We start from the raw sequence: 24,424 nt of genomic DNA on the forward strand, positions 1-24,424 counted from the left end.
GCCGGCACCGGGGGGTTCAGACTGCACGTTAGGAAAAGGGTCTTCACTGGCAGGTGGCCGCCCGCCGGGGAAAGTGGTCGCGGCACCAGGCCTGTCAGAGCTCAAGGAGCGCCCGCGCAGCGCTCGGTCACACGGCTTAGCTTCAGGCGCTCCTGCGAGGAGCAGGGGCTTGGACTTGATGATCCCGATGGGACCCTTCCAACTGGAGAGACTGCGTGACTCTGTGAAGATTTAGCCGAGGCCTTCCAGCAGCGGCGGCAGACCGCACGCCGCGGCCGCGCGGAGCCTGGGGACGCGCCACGCAGCCGCAGCGGGCCGGAGGGCAGTGCTGGCGGCTGGGCCTCCCCCTGCGCCTTGGCCGCGCCCCGCCGCTTCCTGCCGGCGCCTGTTGTGGTTCCGGGGCAGCCGCAGCATGGAGCCGGCGGCGGAGGGCGGTGAGCGGCGGGGTACGGCGGACCCGTCCCAGCACCTCCCGCACCCCCGGCTGACTCCTTGGTTTTCTTTCCCCTCTCCTTGTAGATGCTGAGATGGTGGGGGGAACCGACCCGGAGCTGGCGGCCACCATGGGCTTCTCCGGCTTCGGTGCGTTGCGGCGCGGCCCGGGGGGTGCGACGCAGCCGGCTGAGCGGCGCGGGGGGCGGTTGCTGGGGGCTGGCGGCCCTCGGTGGGGAGCCCCGGGAGGGAGGCTGGCTGTTGGAGCTGGGAACGGAGCGGTCGCACCTGTCGGCCCCCTGGCCTGCAAGCGGCCGCAGTGCCTGTGGCCGGGGCGGATCTGCATTAGTCTCCTTTTTCTCCATTTTCAGGGAAGAAAGCCCGGACTTTCGATCTGGAAGCCATGTTTGAGCAAACGAGAAGAACTGCCGTGGAGAGGAGCAGGAAGGTCTTGGGTAAGAAATGCAAGCGTTGTCATCTAGGGCATTTTAAAACGTGATTTGTTTTTCTGTCTTTGGGTGACGTTTAAAGTGTCTCAGACTAGTTGTCTAGAGAACAAAAACCGAATGCAGTCCTAAACAGTTTGAGACTTGATAAATAGTAGATTATTGATTTATGTATGTTGTTTGAATGTGTAAGAGCAGTGTGCATGTGCAAGGCTTCTGTTGTGAGGCATACGGGGTCGTGGGTGAGTTTTCAGTATGATGGTTTGAGAGCGGGACGTGGAGGGAGCAGTATCTTTTGCTGCCAGTATCCAAGCAAACATTATTCCCAGATGAGGTCCTTGGGAGACACTCATGTATGTTCAGGAAATACCTTTGCCCACCCAAATATCCATGCTTTCTCTCTCCTTTTGAACAGTTTGTGAAGAATGGGTTTTGTTTTTGTTTTTTTTCATGTGGTGTCATCATGGTAGAGCAGCTTCTATTCTACTAGATTACACTTTATTTGCTCTCTAAGGTGTTGCAGTTTATGAAGTTAGTAGACTTGAAGTGCCTTAGCATGAAGAAAGGAATTCTATGTGAAAGAATGAGATAATTACAATGTTGGTTGTTTTTATTATTTTGATTCTATATAGAACCGCAAGAACAGATCTCTGTGGAGGCTCATGGACTTTGTGGACACTATGAAATTCTAATATACAAAGGATTCCAAAAGTTGATATGGAGCATTTTTTTTGTTGTCTGAATCTAAACACAGCACTATGTTTCCATGTTGGAAACCTTTACATGTTTGATACTGGTTCAGATTGAGCTGTCATTCCCTATGAGATCATTTGCTTACACCGTGTTTTAGTTTAGGAGGGAAATCCAGTAAGCGATTACAAAAACACTGATAGTTTTAAGTTGATACATCTTGAACTGTATCTTGAATGTGTCCCCTCCCTTGCCCCGCCCTTCCCGCTTCCCCTGTGCTCCATGCCCCTCCAGCCCCCCCAAGGTTTCTAGACTTACCCATAGAGGAAACACAACACATTTTGTTGTTTCTAAGGCTTATAGTTTTAACAAAAATGACAAAGCTTTCAACATACTTCAGCTGCTTAACTTACAAGCAAGTGTTGATGTTCATAATACAGTAATAAAAGAGGTGGATGTTTTACAGCTTTTTGTGGGGGAGTAATGTTTGTCTTCGGGCTTCTTAATACACACTGCTGACTTTCAGCTTTTTGGAGTATCTATGATAACTTTTGAAAATGTCTTTGCCACTACCCAAAGTAGATAAAAACAATGGAGATCAAAATACATTTCCCGTATCTTTCTTCAGAGGAAAATGTTTCCTAGCTTTACTGCAAAGCATGTTTTTCTTTTAGTTTAGCTAACAAACAGTGAACAAAAAAAGGAAGTAATGTCTTGTGTAGAGAGAAAGTAACTTGTCTGCTTAATTGAAGTTATTCAAGTACTTCTAGAAATACAGTAGCTGTATCTGTTAACCTGTCATAATCTCACTATTCTTATTTGAAATGGAAAGTTCTGTTTACTTTAATTTTGTTGCAGTGTTCCACAGGGATTCTTTTTCAGTAAGTGAAGTGGGAATAAACTTAATATAAACAACTTTTTGTATTTATTTTCCATATATCATATTTAGAGTTCAGTTATTTACACCTGTGTATACTTATGTACAAATTTAGTTCCCTGCACTATGAGAACTTTCAGGAACGCTCTGAAATGATCATACTGAAGTACCAGCATCCTTATATGATCAAATTATCTTTGACATTGTGTACAAATTAACAACTAGAATGTGTATGCATTGTCCTGGTGACGTTTTGTTTTTCAGAGTGATCATTGCAATAGCAGTGGAAATTTAGTTTGTATGGAAAAGTGATTTATTTTCAAGTGAAATCCTTTATTTGCTGTTACCTTTTCAAATATTTCATATAGATCCGAAAATGAAGAAAATTGTTTTACTGTCCTCAGCAATGCTGTAATTTTATTATTTTCTAAATTTCTTTATTATTTGTTATTTCTGTGATCTCTGTATTCAGAGGCTCGTGCCAAAGAGAAGGAAGACCAGGCTGAAAAAGAGTTTAGAAGTCCATACACTGATTCATCAGCTTCAGTATCTAGTGCAACAGGAGCTGGGTCCACATTAACCGAAAGGTACTTAGATGTGGTGGGAGATTCCATGTAACAGCTTTCTTATCTGAAGAGGGTTTTTTTGGTTGGTTTTTTATTTTTTTAAGACCATGAGTGTCACTTAACTTGTGTGAACATGTCTGTGTTGTCCAAAGTATTTAAGTGGAAATACTGATTATCTTTTTATCTGTGCTTTCTGAAATATGTGCCAATATTTATAAATATAGACATTATATATATTTAATAGCTAATTTTGCAGTCTCCTCCCTATCCTGTTCGGTGTACTTTAAAAAAAAAAACAACCCAAATTATTTGTGGATTTTTTGGAAAATATTAGGGCAAAGGTAATGACTACAGGTGCTTACTTAACGAGCAGATATTGTACAGGTGGGAACATACAATATACTTGTTTGCGCCTGCTGAAAACAAAAGCAAAGTAGGTGGAGAGCCTCTGTGGGTACATTGTGTAAAACAGTGGTGGGATTGAGGGAGTATTTTGTTTTGACTTCAGTATGAAACTTACTTTCAAATTTACCAGCCTTTTTTTGTTATTGACAAACAATAAGTGCTACTGCTTGGACAGCTTGAATTCTGAAATGCTGGGGTATCAAAAGTAGCTGAAGGTAATGGGGGCCACGCAACTGTGTTGCATGGCAGGAAGTGCACTGTTAACTTTTAAGTTTTTGTACCTATGGAAGTCTAATAACCCATAGAAGACTAGTAGACCTATATATATGTATCTTATGGGCTGATAAGTGTCTATATGTGTTAGGTTATAATAGACTTGTGTTGCAAAATCTACTTTTCACCTGTTGCTCTATGGAAAAGTCAAATGACCTGTGCACTGTCACTAAAGTAACCAATCACACAATATACTACCCTATAGATCCTATGTTATGTCTTGTGCATAAGGGAAGAATAGTCTGTGCTCCTATTTGCTTTTGATGATCATAGATATCTATCTGGTGAAATAATGATGGATCACAAAAATTCAAATGTAGTGGGATTGTGTACTGTATATGGATGACTTCAATATAAGGAATCAAAACAAATGGTGAGGTGGAGAGTAGTCAGCTGATAAAGAGCCTTGCCCTAATCATTGCATTTCACTAATGAACTTGCAGAAGAGAACTCTGGTGACTTTGGATAAAGGAAGATAACAAATACCTTTCAGTATTCTGAGTTATTAGGCAGGCTGTGGCAACTCACCAGAGCTCTGCTGATACTAAGTTTTCTTGGTTTTTCTTTTTTGTTTTTACCAAGAACTGAGAAGGGAGGGCATGACATGAAAAGTTCTCTGGGAAGTTTTAAGTTTCCTTGTAAAATGTGATATATAGCTTAGCACTTACTGCTAAAAACAGGAAGCTAGTGAAGGAGACATGCCATTGTGACTCAGAGCAGCAGTCCTACAACAGAGAAATTAAGTCTGAAATATAGGACTCTTAGTAGCTCTTTTTATAAGGTGGATTTTAGTTACTATAAACTGATCTAATATATGTAGCTTGTTCTGTTCTCTGAGAATGACAGCAGTTTCTTGAATATTGCCTCTCTAAAATTCCAAGTATTTTCAGTTAGAACCTTCTAGTTAGAACAGCTACTGATTCTTTTTGCTTTTGAGCTGCTTTGCTGTAGATAAATGTTTACAGTAGTTACAGTATTTACATATATAATAATAATAATAATGCTTTGTGAAATGAAAGCATCCACTAGTATATAAGAAAGGAAAACCTGAAAAAAACAGAATGGGTGATATGAGGAGAGTAAACACAAGGAGCAGATTTGCTCACATACTTGCACAGCTCTCAGACTGTTTTTTTGTTATTTCCCCTGTCTGTGTGCCATCCGTGCTATAATGCAGCTTGCTTTTTTTCCCCTCTTATGGCTTGTTTCACTTACTGCAGAGGTAATGAGGGAGAGCAAAAACCAGTTTCTTACACTTCTCTAAATCCTGGAAAGAGGCTGATGAACTGATTCATTCTTTATGGCCTCTGGTAGAGTAAGACTGTAAGGCTGAAAGTTGAAGGAAAAACCACTTGTTTTGTCTTTCTGTCAGCACCACTCCTGGTTGCTGTCAGAAAGGCAGATGGTTTTTTTGGTTTGGCTGCACTGGGATGTTCTAACGTTTGTCTTTCTTTCAGTCAGGGTAGACAATACTAGTAGCTGGAGCACTTGGCTGTCCCTGCCAAGCTTGGAGTTTGGTGAAGAATAGCACGGCAATTCTGGCCATTTCATTTGCAGAGTGATTACACTGCCTCTCAGAATACTGAAATGCTTGATTTGATTGATTTATCCTTCCTAGCAAATGAGGGGGGTTGATAAGGATAGCAATTTGGAAGGAAGCTAGGTATTGTTCTTGGGCATCTGTAGAAAGATCTGAAAATCTGGGACTCCAGGCCTCCTTGAATCATTACGTTGTATACATTTTCTCACTGGCAGCTGCAGTGTATATTTGGTTCCATTCCAAAACTAATTAAGTAGTTCAGCTTTTAGGGAAACGATAGTCTGGGAATGCATATTAGCTCTTGAAACACAACTCTTCTGCACATAGTATTGTAAGGTTAGTTCTGTGGATACCTAGCCTGAAGAACTTTGAAGGTCCCAACCCCTTCCTCACATGCTGTAAAAGCTTCCTTTTGATAAAAGAGTACTGATTGCCCCTTTGCTGTAGAGTAAGAGAGGCTCTTTTCATGTGAGTTAGATTTGTTAGATAATCATATCCCGATCTAGGTCTTTAAATGTCTGTCATCATGTAGAACAGTTTTTTTGTAGAGGTAACATCTTTTATTAGGGCAATAAATATAGCTGGAAAAGTTAGACAAGCTTTCATGCATGCAAACCCTTCTCACTGCTGTAACATCTGAGGACTTAATTGGTGTTGCCATTAGATCGTTTTGATTTCTTTCTAAAATAGAATTTCCGTTGCTTACGTAATACAAATATTTACTGTGTAACCTACTGCCTGCTTGGTGTACAGCTGATTTGGGGGGCAGAGTGGGGCTGTATTCTCCGTCACAGTTACGTAGTTAGAACATATGCGCTTGGTCCTTTATCATGTTCTTAAACTTGTGTGTTTTCCTTACAGATTTTAAGTGATAACCTAAACTTTAAAATAAAAACCAGTATCTCTGTAGTCTTCTTATTTTTCCTGTGTTAAAACTACATTTTGCGGTCTGCTCACTCAAAACCTCACATGCATGCTCTTAAAATTTAAGCTCTCAAACCACGTTTCACAATTTGAGCTTTTCTCCCTGAATTTGAAGGAACATCTGATTCCGGTTGCAAGGTATCACAGTAATGATACACTGTATCTAGTCAAAAGGCAAAGTTTTCTGCTTATGGCTTTTAGACCTTCTGCCAGTTAGAATACTGCCTACTTGATAATTAGCAGCAGAGGGAACACATTTATTTTGAATAAACTGAACATGGACTAAATAGCTCTACTTACTTATCAGAAATTTTCCAATGCCAAAAATGTGTTCACGCGACTGATTTGGGCAAAAGTGCTGTGCTTTCTGTCTCTAGTTGTGAGCCTGCATGGTTACTGTTTTGAGTTCCACCCAGCCAACAGAGGTGCAGAGTATCTGCACAAACTGCGACTTGAAGCAGAACCTTGAAAATGCTCTGTAACAATGTATTCCGTTGTCTTCTAAGCAGTATCAAACTCCATACTAGTGAGGTGGTACTGTTGTCTTTGCAATCTAAATTTTCCTGTTTTATTTTGTCCAGTTTTTTTAACTGTCACTATGGTATTCCTGTTTTTTAAAGATTTGTTTATGCTTTCAAGATGACAGTGGGCCTATGCTCTATTAATATAAGGTAGTTTACATTTTGCTGCTAATTTCAATGTTCACAAATCTACAACAGTGCTCAGTATCTTTTATCTGAAAATTCCTATGAAAGTGCTGATGTTCTTGAAATAGTAATTTTTCAAATCTTACCATGCAGAGGGACGGCCTGTAATGAAAGCGAAGATAGCTCAGATGAAGGGTTAATTGGGCCTTCCATGCAATCCCAGACTTCTCAAGGTCCAGCTGAGGATCCTGATGATGATGATGAAGATGATGATGAATTCATTGGGCCACCACTTCCGCCTGGGTTCAAGGATAGTGATGATGATACTGATGATGATACGGAAGAGGATGATAATGTAAGTCTTTTGTTCCTCTTTAGTGTTTTAATGTTTGGAGTAAACTATAATTTGTAAGTGTGCTCTTTCTTTTATGATTTAAATTGCAGGTGAAGTATGACTGTTGTTTGAAACGCAGGTTTTTTTCTGTTTTTTTCGCCTCTAATGATTATTCAACAAATGCAAATAATTGTTTTAATTTAAAAATATCAGTGTTTTTAAAAAATGTATGCATGTGAATCTCAAGGGAAATTAATCATCAATTAGTATATATAGTTTACTTGGTTTTTGTTTTCACACTATAAAAGACCTATATAAATAAATATTTTATATAAATGTTTTATATGGTTTGTATCCCAATGATGTGTAGATTTTTTTTTTACAATAAAGATGAGATGGAGGTGGGCTTGAATCCAGGGAGAACAGTTGTACCAAAACCGAGAAAATGGACTGTGGTGAGAGCTTTTTTTTTCTTTTTTTTGTTTTTTTTGTTTTGGTTTTTTTCTAAATCTAAAAAGTGCCAGGCCAGTTTGTCAGAGTGAGTATAGGTTGTCTTTTCTATCTATGTTAAAAGCAAGAAAAACCCTAGCAGCTTAACTTGGGTTTTACAGATACTCAGTCAGCAAATCTGTTCCTGTTTGGTTGAAAGTTTAACAGTTTGATGTTCATTCTGCAAAATTCCCCGGACTGAATATTTTGTGGCAGTGGATTTTGTATGATGGTTTCCTTGTTGTTTTGTAGCAACAATGATAGAGGTCCTGTAAGTACAGCCTTACCTTATGCTGTTTTGAACCATTTGGTAGCAGAAAAAACCTGTGTCCTGTTATGCAAATATAAACCTAATCCTAAGAAACAAATTCCCAGGGGTCTCAAGGGTTTCTTTTAAATTCTTCTTCAGTTTTAGCTAGGTGTTCATTTGTTGTTTTCCTATAAAATGTCTTGCTTTTCATCTTGTGACCTTTAAAACATGAGTTTAGACTACTCAAAATAAGGAAGAGGAATTTCTTAAGCAATAATATAACTGATTTTTAGAGTGAGCCTAATCTTGTGTGATTATGATTTGTTTGTTTGGGTTTTTTTGTTTTTTGGTGTGGTTTTTTTCAGGAGGTAAGTGTTGGGAAATTTTGCTGCCTTAGGGTTTTTTATGACTTCATCTGATCTGCTTGATTCACTGTTGCCTGTGGATTTCTTTAATTGTCAAATTGTACATTTTGGCTCTGTGTCTCCAGTGATCTCACGTGTATCCCACACGTAAGAGGGGACACTAGCCCTTCTGTCTTAGGGATATAAATAGTGATAAATCTCAAACTTTGAGAATGTTGTGAACCTTATAGTTAACTTATGACTTATTATTGATCTGTGTCAGGAATTCTCTTACCTTTTAGCTGTTATGCACTGTGGAGTGAGTCCATATTCCTGAGGTCATAGACTGAGCAGGTTTCAGTTGCTGTGGATCATGTCATATTGAAGTCACTGCTGCTTTTTGGCCAGTTTTTGTCTGTTCACCTGTCTCAGGTCTGCTTGTTTGTACATCTCCGACTCATAGTGAAATCTTAAAATACAGTGCTTTGTCGAGAAATTCTATCAAACATGAATCTCTCCAACAGATAATCAGAATAATCCTGTCTTGAACAGTAGTTCAGTATATTGATGCTGAAGGGAATGTTTGATCTTGTTCAAACATTTATTTTGTCTATAAATTTCAACCTATTTCGGTATCATCCAGAGTGTTGGTGTGTACACAGTTTGTGGTGAACCTGGATGCCTGTCCTTCTGGAAAAAACACAATATATTATACAAAGAACAACTTCTGAAAGTACCTATTAATAACTCCTAACTGTGCATGTATGTAATAGGAAATGGTAAACCTCAAAAAATGTATGCTTGTTCTGCACAGGTGTGTTTATCTTTCTTTGGGGTCTCATCAGAATGCCCTTCTAAATCACAGCTCTACCTAGCGGTCCACATTTCTCTTCCCAGAAAAAGCCCAATCTTTTGCTCTGCTGTCAGCACTCCTGAGGCTTGTAACATAGCTTGTAACTATGGCACTGAATAATTGAAGCCACACGGAGAGAAACAACCAGGCTTGGGAATCAAGTCCTGCCAGGTATTTTTCATCTTTGGGAGAGTAAAAGTTCTCAAAGATACTCTTAAGGATTTCAGTGTATGTAACACTAAAATAAAACAGTGTAAACTTGAAATCATGTTATATCCTGGCAACTACATCCAAGGTTAAGCGTCATGTCTGCTAATATTTCATAGAAGTGTTGGGCAAATCTTTGCATCAGAAAGTTGTAGCTATTCATCCTCATATTTCCTACACAGACTTTATTTTTCTTTGCTTTGTTGCTACATTATGTCCTTATTTTCCTAAAAAATGTAGGTTTGAAAACACCAGAATTACAGGCAGCAGTTATCTTGGGGGTAAGAAAGAAAAAGTCACATTTCTGTGGAATGCCTTCCTGTCAGGGTCTTAAGGAATTAAAATTCCTAAACTGAGTATTTCCAGATTGTTCTTCCTAATATTTACAAAATTTTGAAGGTGTTGGAAAATCATAGAGAATTTTGCTTATGAACAGCACTTATCAGATTAGCTAAGTAATTGTGGTTCATCTTGTATACCTAATTTTTTTCTTGTAAGTCACACCAGAAATTACTTGGTTTTTCTTTTGCTTGTGAGAATTGATACAGGTAGCTTGTGGTTTAACAGTTTTGTTCTGAGGCTGGATTAAAGTTTGGGAAAATGTTTCACTTGGTTCCGTGCTCTGTTGAAGACGTCACTTTCTGTGCTTAGCAAAAAGCATTCTATTTTTAGCATTCTGAAGTAAAGTATATATGTGTACACACTTTTCAAGTAAGTGTGTTGGCAATGGTCTTGCCTACTCACACTGAATTAGCAAAATTAATTGTTTGCATCAAAGTTTCACCACACGGGTCAAGTAAGCTATAATGGTAATACACTAAATAGTCAATTGGTGTCCCTTGACATCTCTTTTGTTTAGTAATTTTATTAGGTTCATGTTAACCAAGAGTCCTATACATACTACTGTTCTAGTATATGGTATAATCCTCTTTTGTGTCAGTGGTGAGTATAGTATGGATTCCTAAATGTAATGATGTTCAAACTATAGATTATTGCTATTGTAACAGACTCCTTCATTTATTTATATTTATGGAATGAAAGAGCTTTTGTAGGAGAAAGTGACCAAATGGCGAACACTCGTTTACATAGCATAGCAGTGTGGGAGAACAGTATTGTTTAATAATTAGGAAATTGCAGGAAGATGTATAACATCTCTTAAGTGGTAAAACTATGTATTTTTGGAGACAATACGTAGGTTTCACAGGACAGGGTAAGGGTTTTAGTCGTAGAACTTATTAAGAGGAGAGGGGGTTATCAGCAACATAATAGAAAATATCTATTTCTTTTTAACCTTTCAGTGCTATAGTGTGCTGTGTACCTATTTTCTATTGTTCTCCATCAAAGATGGCTGCACCTTATTAAGGCTGTGTGCATTGAAAAGTGTAAAATGCAGTCTATTACACATATAAGTTATTTCGAAAAAGCAACTGGATTGTTGCTTCAACTTGATGTCTGTCATGTGACAATGATATACAGATTTTTGGGTTTTTTAAAATTTATATATAATTGCTTGCATGCCTGTCAGTTTTATGGATTCTGAGCACTGAATATGTTTTATTTTCATTATCCCTCCAAAGAGCGGCGGGCATCTTGTTTAGCAAAACTCTTGCTTTAGTTCTGTAAACTTCTCTAGAATGCCAAAGGGAAAACAATGTGCACAAACAGCAGATTTTTACTTCAGCCTGTCTTTCTCAGTAGTCGTGTTGTTAGCTGGTTGACTGTTTTAATTTCTAGCAAGATGGTGGTATTAATTTTTTTTATTTATATGTTTTTGAATAATGATACAACTGGCTCAATGGAGTGGAATTACTGGAAACTGTAGTTAAAAGACCCCAATGAAAAGTTTCAGACAGAAAGGTAACTTGCAGACTGGTGTGATTTAAGTTTGTCTGAACTTAAGACAATAGTTACAAAACAGTCTAGAATAGATTTGGTTGAGAATAAGCAGAGCAGCAGAAATACGAGACTTCTGGGTTTTCAGTCTAAACAGTTAATTTATAACCGGGAAGATTCTGTGTCAGTGTGGATGCCAGAGGCCTTTGGGGTCTAGAGCCTCCTGTTACTGTTGCTCATGAACTCAGTTATTTTCTTTCCTGTGAAGGGAATCAGGAAGCAGCTGTGCTTTCCTGATTTCCTGTTGATCGATTGGTGATCACAGTGTGATCCTGTGAGCCCCAAGGAAGGCAGGTGTTGCAATTACAAGAACTCCATGATTCCTTTTTCTTGCTTGTACATCAGGCTGTGGTTGGTACGCATGGGGGCAGAACTGGGAGAGGAGAAACGGAAAGCTCCATTGAAAAATTCTTTTGTTTTGTTTCCAGATGTACTGTGAGAGTGTCTCCCTTCTGTTAGCATATTTTGCTGCTGAAGTAACTCTAAAACACAAACATCTATATTTCTGACCATGAAGGAAATACTTTTTTCTTTGTTATGTATGAGTTGCAGTTCTGTAATCTGAAGTCTTGAGAACTTTGTATAGCAGATGAAATGCATCAAAATGCTGGCTTTGCCATGGTACCTTGCTACAGTCTCTCAAGCCTGACTTTAGATGTGATTTTTAGTATAGGAGCATTGTTTTTCCATCCCTGGTTGTTCAGTTGGTTTTGCTTTCTTGTGAGAGACTGTCATTTGTCACAATTGCTTGCAATGAGGTTAGCATCTTTTGAGTCGAGGATTGCCTAGCTCATATTGGGTCTTTTGCTGATAATTATTTACTGAATAATTGTCAGGTGGAAGGGGTAGCTGTGGTTATTATCTTTGATGGGAATTTTTCATACTTCATTGGCATCTTTACAGGAAATAGAATAACAGCAGTTAGTTGCTGAATGTTTTTAATCAGCACTATTAGTTTACGCATTACATGTTTCTGTAATTTACATTTCCATGTGCTACAAAATGAACATAAATTTTTGACAAGAAACGTAGATATTGCATTACGTAGAATCTGACTTGAGTTACTTTTTTCTCTGAATTTATGTAAGTTCAGTTTATATACTGAAGTCTTTGTAATAGTTGTTGTAAAGCGTTTTTCTGTGTTTAAATTCTGTGGTAATACTGATGGTAGTTATCTTTAAAATATAATAACTTAATTTAGTAAAATTTATGCCAGAAGTGTTGGTTCTTAGCAAGGCACAATATGCTTATAAGTACTTACATAGATACTTTGCAGTGCTTGTTTTGTAGTAGTGTAAGGAATACTGCTGTATTGAGTATATTTTAAGGACAGTACCTACTGTCATTAATTCAGGGTATCAATTCCCTCTGATATTTTCCTGTCATTATAGTTTTCCTTTTTACATGAAAGACTTGCATTAATTTGGGGAGTAAGGAAAATAAGAGTTGTCTATCTGAGTTGTGATCTGTGCTTTTCTGTAGTGCTCTTTGTCCTAATGGTGTAAAAACCTTGTTGGATTTCCAGTGCTGTTTTTTTTCCACAGTTGTAAACTGCGAGGGGGAGTGAGGAGGCAGTGTCTCTTGTAGTCTGAAGCTTTTCAGGTTTGTTTTTTATCCCAAAAAGTACGCCTTTGTGGAAAACTTCAAGAAAATCTTTGTTTCCAAGCAGGGATGTTTTAAAAGAGAAAATGGCTTGTTTTTCAGAAAGCGGATTCTTAACAAGGGCAGTATTTAATGTGGTAAATTTTGAGGTTGGGAGATGCGTAGTCTTTTCCAACTTTTTTGCCTTGGGAGGATGGTCTGGGTGCTTGTGCAACCAAAACAAAATCTGGTTGGAGGGGGACAGGACTCTAGTCAAAGCAGTCATGTCAGAGCTGGTAGGTGGACAGCTTCAAATCTAGGACATAAGCATTTTTCAAGGTAATGGATGACACCTATTAAAATACATTAGTAAGAGTGTATTTATTAATGTTCTTTTCTACATGTCATTAGAAAATGTGCTGAGATCTTTAATATAACTTAATGGAGTCCTAGTGTCTTGTGACACTTTTCCTCACTTGAAGCAACAGGTATAGGAGTGGTTGTTGGAAGAATTTGCCAGATGCACTTGCAAGGCTTTATCTTCTGTCTGGACCTTAGCTGCAGTTAGTTCTCTACTCTAAAGAAGAATCGTTTCTCCTTGCAGTTCCAAAGGGATACTAATCATGTTGTAATTATGTCCCTGAAACAAGTACAGCCTTGGGCCTCCTCAAGGCTGTACTCAGATTTTGGCATATTTCCAAAATGATAGTGTAGCCATATTCCAAGTTTTAAAATTATTTTGAGACACTTATTAAATTTTTGCAGAAGCTTAACAGGACATACCAGGAACACTCGTTTGCACAGAAAGGAAGAAAGCCATTTCATGATGATATACATGGAGAATTCAAGTAGACTGTAATTGCTTCAATTAGAATTTGGCTATGGTACCAGGCTAAAAATCATGCTGGTGTAAAAATAAATAAATGTTATGGGAATTTGTAGTTGTATTAAGGAGTTACAACATTTCAGGCTAAGGATTGTCTATCCTGGTAACTGCTGAATCTTACTTACCCAGTCATGTTTCATCTTGTCTAAAAAAGAAAAAGTGAAGTAAGCTGAACAAAGCAATTTTTGTGTGTGCAATAGTGACAGAAAAGTATGGGTTTGAGCGTCAGAGGCATTACTTTTGAACTACTTCCGGTCATTGATTGGTTGATGAAAAATAAGTAGCAATTACCATTGCTTTACATTTCCTTTTGTGTTACCTTCCCAAATAATCAGGAGGAAAATACTTTTGTCATATATATGCATAGTATGTTCTTAAGTCATGACAATATTTCTGCTGTAAAAATCAGGAAAATATATCTTGTATTAAACTTGGAACAAGTAATAGAATTTTTGTTAAGGATCATTGATGTTGTTACTGGTGTTGCAAAGACTGAGAAAGATTATCTCAAAAGCAAGTTTGAAAGGATTTTCAAGCTTCGCAAAAATTGAAAGAAAACAAAATCAACTCCTAAATTTTGTATAACGAAGTTCAATGTGAGAGAATCAGTTAGAAGCTGGAAGGGGATGAATACTTAACATAGGAGACTTGAGAGCATCATATGGACAATGTAGAAGAGGAAGCTAACAGGGTAATTCCCTTAGGGAATGTTTGCCTTTCATAAAAAGGCATGGGGAACTTGCTCCTCTCCTCTCCAACCTGATGCTCCAGGGTTTGTGGTTTGCAGTTGCACCCAGAGAAAATGAATGTATTTACACTATCTATTTATCAATCCTGCAGAGCATGGTAAGGCCAAGACTTCTCTGCTATATATCACACCATGCTTTTTTGGTGACATGATATCGTTTTAATTAGTAATATGAGAAGTTTTAGAATGTTCCCTCTACATATGGATACTTAATCGTATGAGTTTGTTTCTAGAAATAATTTGTGAGTGTATCAGTAGGCATATATACGTATGTATATGTAGAAGAACGGCTGCAGAAGCGTGGCCTTAGAATCTCTGAAGATCTGCACAATCCAGGCCTGGTATTAGAATAGGCCTGTAATCAGAATTGTACTGAAGTTGCTGTGCGGAAGTTAACAAGAAAGGTAGCCTTGAGCTATTCTTGAATCCTGAGACCAAGTAATTATGTTGTGCCAACAGGCCGTGGCTGTAACAAGATACAGCTGCTGGGAAAGCAGGTGCAGGGCCAAGAAAGATGGGGACCCGTATGGGAAAATAGTGAGTAGCAAACTACAAGGCTGAAGCACAGCAACTCAATTAGCTACATGGATAGAATGCTTATTTTAGTCATGATAATTAGGGGTGTGAGAACCGCGCGTGTTTAAAGACTACTAACTAATTATATTTCTGCTTTACGAATATGCATGTGTATCAGTTCTATATAAGTAGTGTTAGAAACTAATAAAGTTGAGCAAGATGCATAACTCATATTGAGCGTCTTCTTGACTCCAGTGAACCCTTCTTCCAACATGTATATACATGTTTTACTGCAAGGTACTTACAAATTTGAGAGGTGACTTTAGTAATATTGAATAAAATGTGATATAGAACATACTTATTGTTACTACTGTCCTTTGAAACAAAGATTAGAGATCTTCTTATGTCTTGTTTTTTCTAGTTCCTTTAGAGATGCTTTATCAGGTCAGCCTGATGTGATGGAGCCTGTGGAAAGCTGCTTTAGGAGCTGCAGGTACAGATTCTGTATTTGGAAAGAGAACTGCTAAGAGTGATGCAAAGCGATCTTCATCTCTGAGCCAAATACACTGTGGCTGTGGAGCTCCCACGCTTGAATTGTGGGGTCTTCATGCTTGTCTGTCCTGAGACCCCTTGGTTTCTTTAGAGCCAGAAGATTTTATGGAAGCTATGCCCTCTACTGTTCTTAGAGGGAGAGTGGATTTTTGTTGTTTTTCTGCCAGGTATGTCTGAGGCATGGATAACTTTGAGGCTGTACAATTCTGTGACCTAACTCCTAAGAAAAAAAATTCTAACTCTTTCTAAGCACATACTCAATGTGTGTATCTCAGTCACAAGATGGTACTTTCAATACAGTGTTATTTAATAAGAATTTGTAGTAGGAAATGTTAGGAAATTCCATGCATGCAATGGTTTATGAACAGGGGTCCTCAAACTGTTTAAACAGGGGCCTGTTTAACAGGGGCGGTTGCAGTGGCAGGCAGCCATCTGCGGCTGCTTGGTTTCCCCCCCAACCCCCGGCGGGGGGGTGTCTGTAAATACGGGGTGTGGGATTGAGGACCCTGGGGGGACGTATCCAGCCTGCGGGCCGTAGTTTGAGGACCCCTGGTTTATGAACATCTGATCCTAAATACTACTTTCTTTACTTCCAGTAGAAGTTGGGATCTTTAGAGGTGAAGAGACTGAGATTAATTTGTTCTTTGAGAACCTGAAATGCTTACACAGTCAAAAGAAAGTGGTAACTAGTTACCTTCTTACATGATGCTTTTTTTGGCAATTGCAACACATTTCAAATGGAATTTCATAAGCACAAATAGCATATTGTCTCTATCAGTGTTAGAATACATAAAATATTTCTAGATTTGGAAAGGGAGCTAACAGTGACACGAAAATTATTCAACACTGTTGGTATCAGTATGGAATATATAAATGGAAGACAGCAGGTTTTCTTCGTATCTATCAAGTGAATGTTATCTTTTTCAAAAAGCTGTTTATGCTCTAAACAGAACAATGAGAAAACCAGGTATAGAGAACTGTTGCTTGAATGAAGAGGAAGATAAAGTGGATGATAACAAGTATATGAAATATTTATGGTGGGGATGATAAAATAATTTAAAGGGCTATATTTGAAGGAAGAGTGTAGGTGACATGCAGTTATATTTCCTTTCCAAAACAAGTCTTCACAGGATTTTTGATTAACAAAAGATTTATGTTAAACTGTTGGAACTTCAGGCTGCTCCAATGGTATCCTTGGAGAGCAATTTTGTTGACTTTTGGAATGTCTCCTGTTTGTTTGAAAGATGGCTTTGGATTTTTATGAATGTGAGACTACCACATGTAATGTTTTACAACTGCTGCAATGGTATCTCTTATTTGCAGGTGGGCACTTAGTAGTATATAGGGACTGTATGTACCTGTTGCTAACACTGTCCAGATTGCACAACAATCATAGTGAACTTCCTTCCTTTACTGCTGCTTATCTTTTTTTGGATTTTAATACCAACACAATTATTTTCTTATTAAAATCTTGAATAGTATTTTGCTGAGTTACCTTGTCTGCTATTTATAATTGTTTGTTCTACACATCGTTGTAACTAAGGATTGATAAATGTTCATAGAACCAAATGTTATGGGTGTATGTTACAATTTTTTCCTGAAGTCTTTTCAAAAACCAAAAGGATCACCTTCTCTAAAGGAACTGAAGAATCATAAAGAATCATTCATATGAATTTTTCTTAACCATCCCTTTTCACGTTCCAGTCCTGAGGATATTAAATCTTTAAATCTCCCAGTTGAATTCCAGTGAGCGTACTTGTTGCTTTTTTGTAAACTATTTATTGCTTTATTCTACTAGAGGTATTTTAATTTTGAAAATTACCAATGTTAGATCTGGTTTTTGTAGAAAAACTTTTTGAAATGTCTCAAAGAATACCTACTTAATGAAAGGTAAGATAGAAGGAAAGGTAAGATAGAAGAAAAGTGAAAAAGAAGCCTTTATTAAGATCTTATATCTATTTCTATGAGGACCCTAATGTAGTTTAAAAATTCGGGTGAGTTAGATGTAGTGTTTTGTTTTCAAGTAAAACTTATGTAAAGTAAAAGTTATTTTTGTATCACAAGCATCATGTTGCAAGAATAGCAAAAAGGCAGTAAATAATGTAACCTTTACTTCCCCCCCACCAAATATAATAGTTTAGACAGGCCCTTTTTGCATTAGGAATAAGGAGCTTTCTGTTCAGTTTTCTAAAACAGGGCTTAATGCAAATAGCTAATGAATAGCTGTCTTGTGCAGCTCAGGTTCATTATTTAAGGTTGGAGGATGAGGTTCTTTTCCATGTAAATGCTTGTCTTGACTATAGTGGGATTACAGGCATAGATTTCCAGTTTTGTAAGCAGGTCCGAGTATGCATCATCAGTGTAACTACCAACATTGTATATTTGCTTTTACGCTGTAGATGAGACAGAAGACAGAGACAAAACGTAATTTGCTACTTGGAGAGAGATGATTTGACTTCCATGTTTATTTCCAGGCTTAACGAATTTACTAGTAAGTGTTCAGTAAATCAAATGTTTGATATTCTGCAGCAAAATGTCCTTTCAGGCTGCAAACAGGAGCTCATGGAACTGAGCAGTTTGTGAGGGCAGTGATGGACTCCCAAAATAAACGCTCTGCATTCTGGGCAGCTTGGGACAGCACTGAGCTCTGCACAGGCTAGCCTCCAAGGGAGGTGCTGCAGGGACATGGGCAGGTTGGTTGTTCTCTGCTGTTTTGTCTGCATTGGAGTTTATGCATGGGTTACCTAGCTGACACACAAGTGTGAGTTTGTCCACATGAGGTGCAGCCAGTGTTTAACTTAAAAATATTTCCTTTTTCTTTGATACACCTCAACCCAAATATTGACTGCTAACATCAGTTGGTTTTGTTGGGTTTTTTTCTTTTTTAACTTCGCCAAAATTGCACTAGGGGGCAGTGAAAACATCTTAGATGTACCAGCTTTCCTGGAACTTCTGTTTGGTCTTGCGTATTTTCTGCAGCTCTCTTTAGCAACCAGCTTGGAGCTAGTTTTTAGAGCAAATAGTACTATGTAAAGATTTTGATTGGGTTTACTTAGATGCATGGAATTCATTCCAGTAAGCGCATGTACATTCTCGTGTGGTGAAACACAAGGTCTTAAATAAGGGTTGGACTCAATCACGGTGGCCCTTTTACAGTACAGAGGCCTATAGGTCATCTTTCATATAATAATGGGTGTGAATGCTGAAAATAAATTCTGAAAGATCTATAGAAATTAAAATAGAACTTATTTTTCTATGTATGACTAAAATTTTTGTCATGGAAAAAAGTTTTGAAGAGTTAAAATAATTCAAATCATATCTGGAATGAAAGCAGAAGCTAGAGTTCTCACTAATATGCGAGTTGTTTGCATGGAAATGCTAGAAAGTTTAGCTTGTTTTTTTTAAGTCAAGGATTTCACAAATAATATAGATGATACTTCCCTATCACTTACTGTATGGTATGTGTTTGTAGATTAATTCAGGTGTCAGAAAGAGCTGAGAACCTTTATTAGAGATGCAATGTCCTATGAATTATGCTATTTTTTATATTAGTGGCTGCCTCTTCTAACTTGAGTTAGCTGTTCTGTTCCTATCAGGTGGTATAGCTAAACCATAGGTCTTAATACTTATTTAAAGAGGGAAACAAAGAAAAATTAAAATACTTCTTGGTGTTACAGTTTTGGTTTTTTTTCCCCTCCTGTTAAAAAAATGGGATTGTCAGCTTTGGAACATCAGTTATTAATTGGAGGATGGAGAAGTTACATATATGCATCAGCTTACATCTTTAAAAGGAGTTGGAAATAGACCTGAATTTTTAACAAGAGACTTCCCATGTCAAATTTCTTTTTATTTCAATTTATTAAACAAAGCATGAAAGATCTATTGATTGAGTTAGACCATACACATTCTGCATATTGAAGTACTTCATTCTTTAGACCTTTCCTTGTAATAGAAAGAAAAATCTGTGCTGTCACCAAAATGTAGTCGGTCTCTGTGATAACAAGCACATATGTAATGTCGTGTGTGTGACTTTGTATTGATCACATGTAAAATGCATCAGGCCCACAGACTACATCTTATCTAGTGCTACATTAGAAAACAGAGGAACATGGGCCGGGCAAGGGCACCCTTATTTTCCAAAGTTTAACCAGGTGACTAAGACTTTTTCATCATATTCAGTTTTACCTGTTGTGTCTTGTGAAAAACAATTATAATGCTGATTCTCCAGAGTTTCAGAGCAAGCAAAATCTTGTCACAGGACAAATGCAAGCACAGTAAAAAGGAGTCTGTAGGCAGTACGCTTCTGCTGTGTTCCGTGACTTGTTATTTTCTTATTAGTCAAAGTTAATTAGAAGGACTTAAAGCCTCCTTGACCCCTCAGTGTAGAACTGTGCTGGTTCATGCCTGTTTTGAAATAGCAGAAGTTAAAGTAATAAAAGACTTCAGCTTTCTTGGAAAATGCAGAGGTTGCCGGCTTATTTTGCTGTTAGTCATTGCCTCCAAAGACAGCCGCCAAAAATGGGTGACGTGTTTTCTGGGTGTTATTGAGCCTTCATTGCAGGGTCTACTTGGAAGTCTGCCTTTACTGCAGGTTGAATAAATGTCTTGCTTGCAGATACTGCGGTTGTACTACACATGTGTAGGCAAAGGAAATTTTGTAAAATTGCTGGGTTGACAGGACCGAAAGAGCCAAATTAAGAGTAAAATATCAGATTTCATTCAAAAAATAAACTATAAATGTGATGACTGATGCAGGCAGTTCAGTTGAAAAGGCAAATCATGTCAGCGTTAGTCTTTGAGATGAATTTGTCATATTTTGAAAGGTGTACTTTCATTCTTCATATTTTGAATATTCTAAGTAGAAGGGGAAACCAGTGATTAATTCTTAAACTTTTGAACTACATCTGAATGGCAACAATTATGGCACTTGAAACAATTCTTCAGCCAATTTTTAGACTAGAGTCTTTCAGCATTTTGCTCAAGATACAGTGTAATGTAGATCTATATATATATCAAGAACTTGCTAGGCTTCACTTAAAATATAGATGGAGTTGAGAGGAATCATGGCTGTTAGGATAATTACTGTTTCTTTGTCAGGTCAATAGTTTAACAAGTTTTGTGCATCAACTGGATTTATAGAGATTTATCTGCCTTTTCTGTCCAACCTATTACTTAAGATGTCTTGGAACACTGCTTCTCTGCAAAGAAAGCAAACTTAACATACCAGGCTGTAACCACATCTGTAGAGATCAGCTGGCTTTCGGTGCTACCAGATTGATAACCTTTTTCAGTACAAAGAGTCAGTTAATGTTTCTTTGCAAAGAGAATGTCATGACATAATGGCTTTTGTCTTAAATACAAAAATAAACACACTTTTCAGTGATATTCCTTTTTCAAATACATTCATTGTATTATCACCTTTTTCTGCCAAGTATGGAACATACCAGGAATGGAAATTTAGAAGAAAAAATAAGCTTAATCACCCTCAGTGTCTGCAAACTGCACGTACCTATTTCACAAGACCTCTGTGATACAGAATGCCAGATGATTTTAAAGATAACCCTTTCTTATTCTACAGTTTTAAGTCTTGGTCTTTGAGCATTCTGTATCTTAAGATCATCTAAAAAGTACATATGTTTTTAAATCCATTAACTTTTCCTGTGGAAAATACTAAAATTCTGGACAAGATGTAAACTAGTTGCTTTTTTATATCACTTATGTATTCTTTGTATGTTTACTTTTCCTCAGGTTTTCCCTACGTCATTTAGGTGATATATGTTGGTGTGCAGGTGCACGAGGTGAAATGTTGGGTCATGTAGAAGTGTGCAGTAGTTTTGTGACTGATTTCAGTGGATAGAAATGTGTGTATTATCCAAAATTAAATTATAGAAATAATGATGCCAGAGTAAACCTCTCAGTATACCTCAGTAGAAAACAGTGTAAAAATTCTGGCATGGATCTTTTCTGTCAATGATATAGTAACTTGTTTTAATGATTTCATTTGTTTTAGCCTGGAATTTATTACCTTTCTTTTCACAGTCAGAGTTGTTCTGTTCTGTGATTAAATGGTGCCTTCCGTGGCCGTTTCTTTGGTGAGGGCAGCCAGTTGTTTTGGGGCTTTTGAGGTTGGTTTTGTTTTTTCTTTGCAACAGACCTGTGGTATGTCATAATCGGTATTTCTTCCTACAGTGCCTTGTAGGTATCAGGCATCCTGGTGGTCTTCTGTGTCCCCCTCGTGTTTGTATCCCTACCTCTGCTGTCATATTTCAGTGCTATCTCTACCATGTCACATTTCTCCTTTTCGAAAAGGAATCTCTGACAAATAGGTTTTTAAAATATCAGATAAATGCTTATATTTTTATTGTTATAGTGCAAGCTTGTAAGTAATAGTAATAAAGTTTCTGCATTTAACAGATACAATTTTAATTAGTACTAGGCTTAGTCCAGTTGCTGTCTATAAAATACTTTTTATAGGGAAGACAATTACAATATATTGAATAGGCAGTGAATTTTTGAGAAAGCTCAATGGTAGTTTTATGTGATTTTCCAAAGTCTTATAGTGCATATAAGAAACTGCAATCAGTGTTTGAATGCAGAATGAACGGTAGTCAACTAATTCACTGCATTTTCAGCAAAAATATTAACTCCCCAGAGTAAGATGAATGTCACTACATCTAAATTAGTTATAACTATACTATTTATAATGCTATTTTAAATTAGCATCTGCCCAAATCATACGATAGTTATGAAAACTAGTTCTGTCCTGTCAAAAAATAATAGTTGTCAGCTGTAGTCTAATTCTGTGTAGTTTAATGCAATTTGCATTAGCTCACCTCTTGGGAGTTGTGTCATACTATACGAAGTAATGGAAGCTGCAACCCTGTCTGATGCTTTTAGGGAGTAACCTCATGATGGACTCTGCGACCAAGTTGAAGTGGGTAGCTCATAGAAATTACCTAACCTCTCTGGCTGATTCAGGAGAAAATTCTGTGTCTGTCTGCATCTTAAAGTACTGTATACAGTTAGATTTGTGATAGCAGACCTTGCATAATACAGATCACACACAACAGTTAAATGATACAGAAGTGAATTAGGCAAGTAAGAATCAATAATATGAAAAAAAAAATTAACAGTACAGTGAGTCAGTGGGGTAAGAGCAGTGAGTGTGTGGATCTTGTGCTGTTTGTGAGGAAGTGTCAGAAGAAGAGTTGGTATTACTTTTAAGCATTAGTCTGAAACGTATGGAGAGAAAAAATAATGACAACGCAGGACTGCAAAGATTCATGTTTCCTTCTGGTGGTTATGTATGTATCAAACCTACTTGCTTTCTGAGTATAGTAAGGAGGCAACCGCTGGCACTTCCTGTTTGTTCACCTTTTTGGAATAGTAGTTAGTGATACAATTTTTCTTTGGTGCATTTTAAACCTAATGTATATATAAGGAAGAAAGTATCTTTTAAGCTATGTTTTCTCTGATGGTTGCATAACCGTTAGTGCAGTTGGCTCGCTTTCAGAACTGATTTGAGTAGGAGAAGTTGCTAATAACTGATTTTGGTTCAAAGCTGTTTTATGTATTGCAGTTTTTGCAGTTAAATTAAATTGCGAGGGATTGAGGCACAGTTAATCTAAAAGAAAGATTCTTGGTAGTTTTAGGCTTTCTTTGTTAGGATATATGCCTTGCAGGCCAGGAGCCAATATAAAAATCCAAACACCTAAGCGTGCAGAATATTTTTATTTGAAATAAGATGAGTAAATAATATTTAATTTATCATCAATCTGTAACTATGCATCACTCATCAAAGAAAACAACCTAGCTCCGTATTTCTTAGGCATTTTGAAAACACTGTGTGGTAACTGCTGATAATACACTGCCTGACTTAGCTCTGTGCCATTCTTTTTGCTGAAAAGGCATGGAGGAGAAGCTCGGAGGCACACTGACAATAATCTCTCAGCTTGGCACTTTTACAGTGAGAAGGGCTTCCTGTGTAAACGTTAGGCTTAACATATGATACCTTGTTGTAATTACAAGTTCTGAGGAGGTCATCTCACGTCTTTCACTGGGGTAGATAGGTTAAATTGCATGCAGTTCACAATGTGGCTTATGGGTTATTTGAGTTCTTCAAGTTCTTTAAGTGCAAGTTTGTAAACAAGCCTATCACTTGAACAGTAATTGTCACCTCAGAGCAGATATCTAAGCTTTTTAAAAGAAAAATCTAGTCTTAGCCGGAACTCCCCCATTCCCCTATAGTGCAAAATGTTGACAGTGCAATGTGTATCTACCCTGTGCCTCTCAGTATTAATAGATACTTTTAAGGTCTTGATACCCACAGCCAACTGCAAAAATCTATTTATATGCATTTGCTCACTCTTGCTAGTTTGTTGCCTCACCTGTGTTCCACGCTGTGAGGATTTGAGAGTACATAAAGAGCTTATGGTAGGGTTTAATAATTTTTGTACATGTTTGTGTGAAACTGCTGACTGTGTTTTAAGAGGAGGATTCTTTTGCTTTCTCTGTTTTGTTATTTTGGTATTACTCTGAAATTCCAGGGGCAAGTGGTTCACAGGTAGGAGTGGGTTACCATCACTGTCAGGGTTTTCCCATTTTAATAATTGCCCTATACAGTGGGCTCTGAAATAATTGGTTTATGAAGGGAGACTTCACCTAAATAGAGTATTCTGGGAGGTGTTTCTCCCTGTCTGTAGTGGATTGTCAGGATCTCATGAGAGGAACCTGAAGACAAGAGGATGCCATCATTCTCTATTCAGAGGTCCATTTTTGCTGTCTCAGATTGGATATTACCTGTGGTAGCCAGGTGAAGTGAGAATCCAGAGTGTCTGAATGTATGATACAGAAGTCAAGGTGAAATTAAAAGCAAACACATAAAGAAAAGTGCCTTCAAGTGATCTGCACTTTGCACTTTATCTGTAAACAGAGTAATGGTGCTGAAATACTAAAGCATATCACTTCATGG

The 24,424-nt window shown here is 37.7% G+C and overlaps 1 protein-coding gene across 1 annotated transcript in view; it reads left to right on the forward strand.

The window, feature by feature from the left end:
• The first annotated feature begins 391 nt into the window (after window positions 1-391).
• Window positions 392-24,424, forward strand: part of WDR70 (WD repeat domain 70) — a 136,295-nt gene continuing 112,262 nt past the window's right edge. The window contains exons 1-5 of the mRNA XM_055698637.1: window positions 392-434; window positions 520-582; window positions 804-887; window positions 2,918-3,032; window positions 6,954-7,155. Of these exons, the coding sequence (XP_055554612.1) occupies window positions 413-434; window positions 520-582; window positions 804-887; window positions 2,918-3,032; window positions 6,954-7,155 (486 nt within the window). The 5' untranslated portion in view covers window positions 392-412. The remainder of the gene's footprint in view (window positions 435-519; window positions 583-803; window positions 888-2,917; window positions 3,033-6,953; window positions 7,156-24,424) is intronic.

The sequence above is a fragment of the Falco cherrug genome, chromosome Z (assembly GCF_023634085.1).
Source record: "Falco cherrug isolate bFalChe1 chromosome Z, bFalChe1.pri, whole genome shotgun sequence".
In the NCBI taxonomy this organism is placed as follows: Eukaryota; Metazoa; Chordata; class Aves; order Falconiformes; family Falconidae; genus Falco; species Falco cherrug.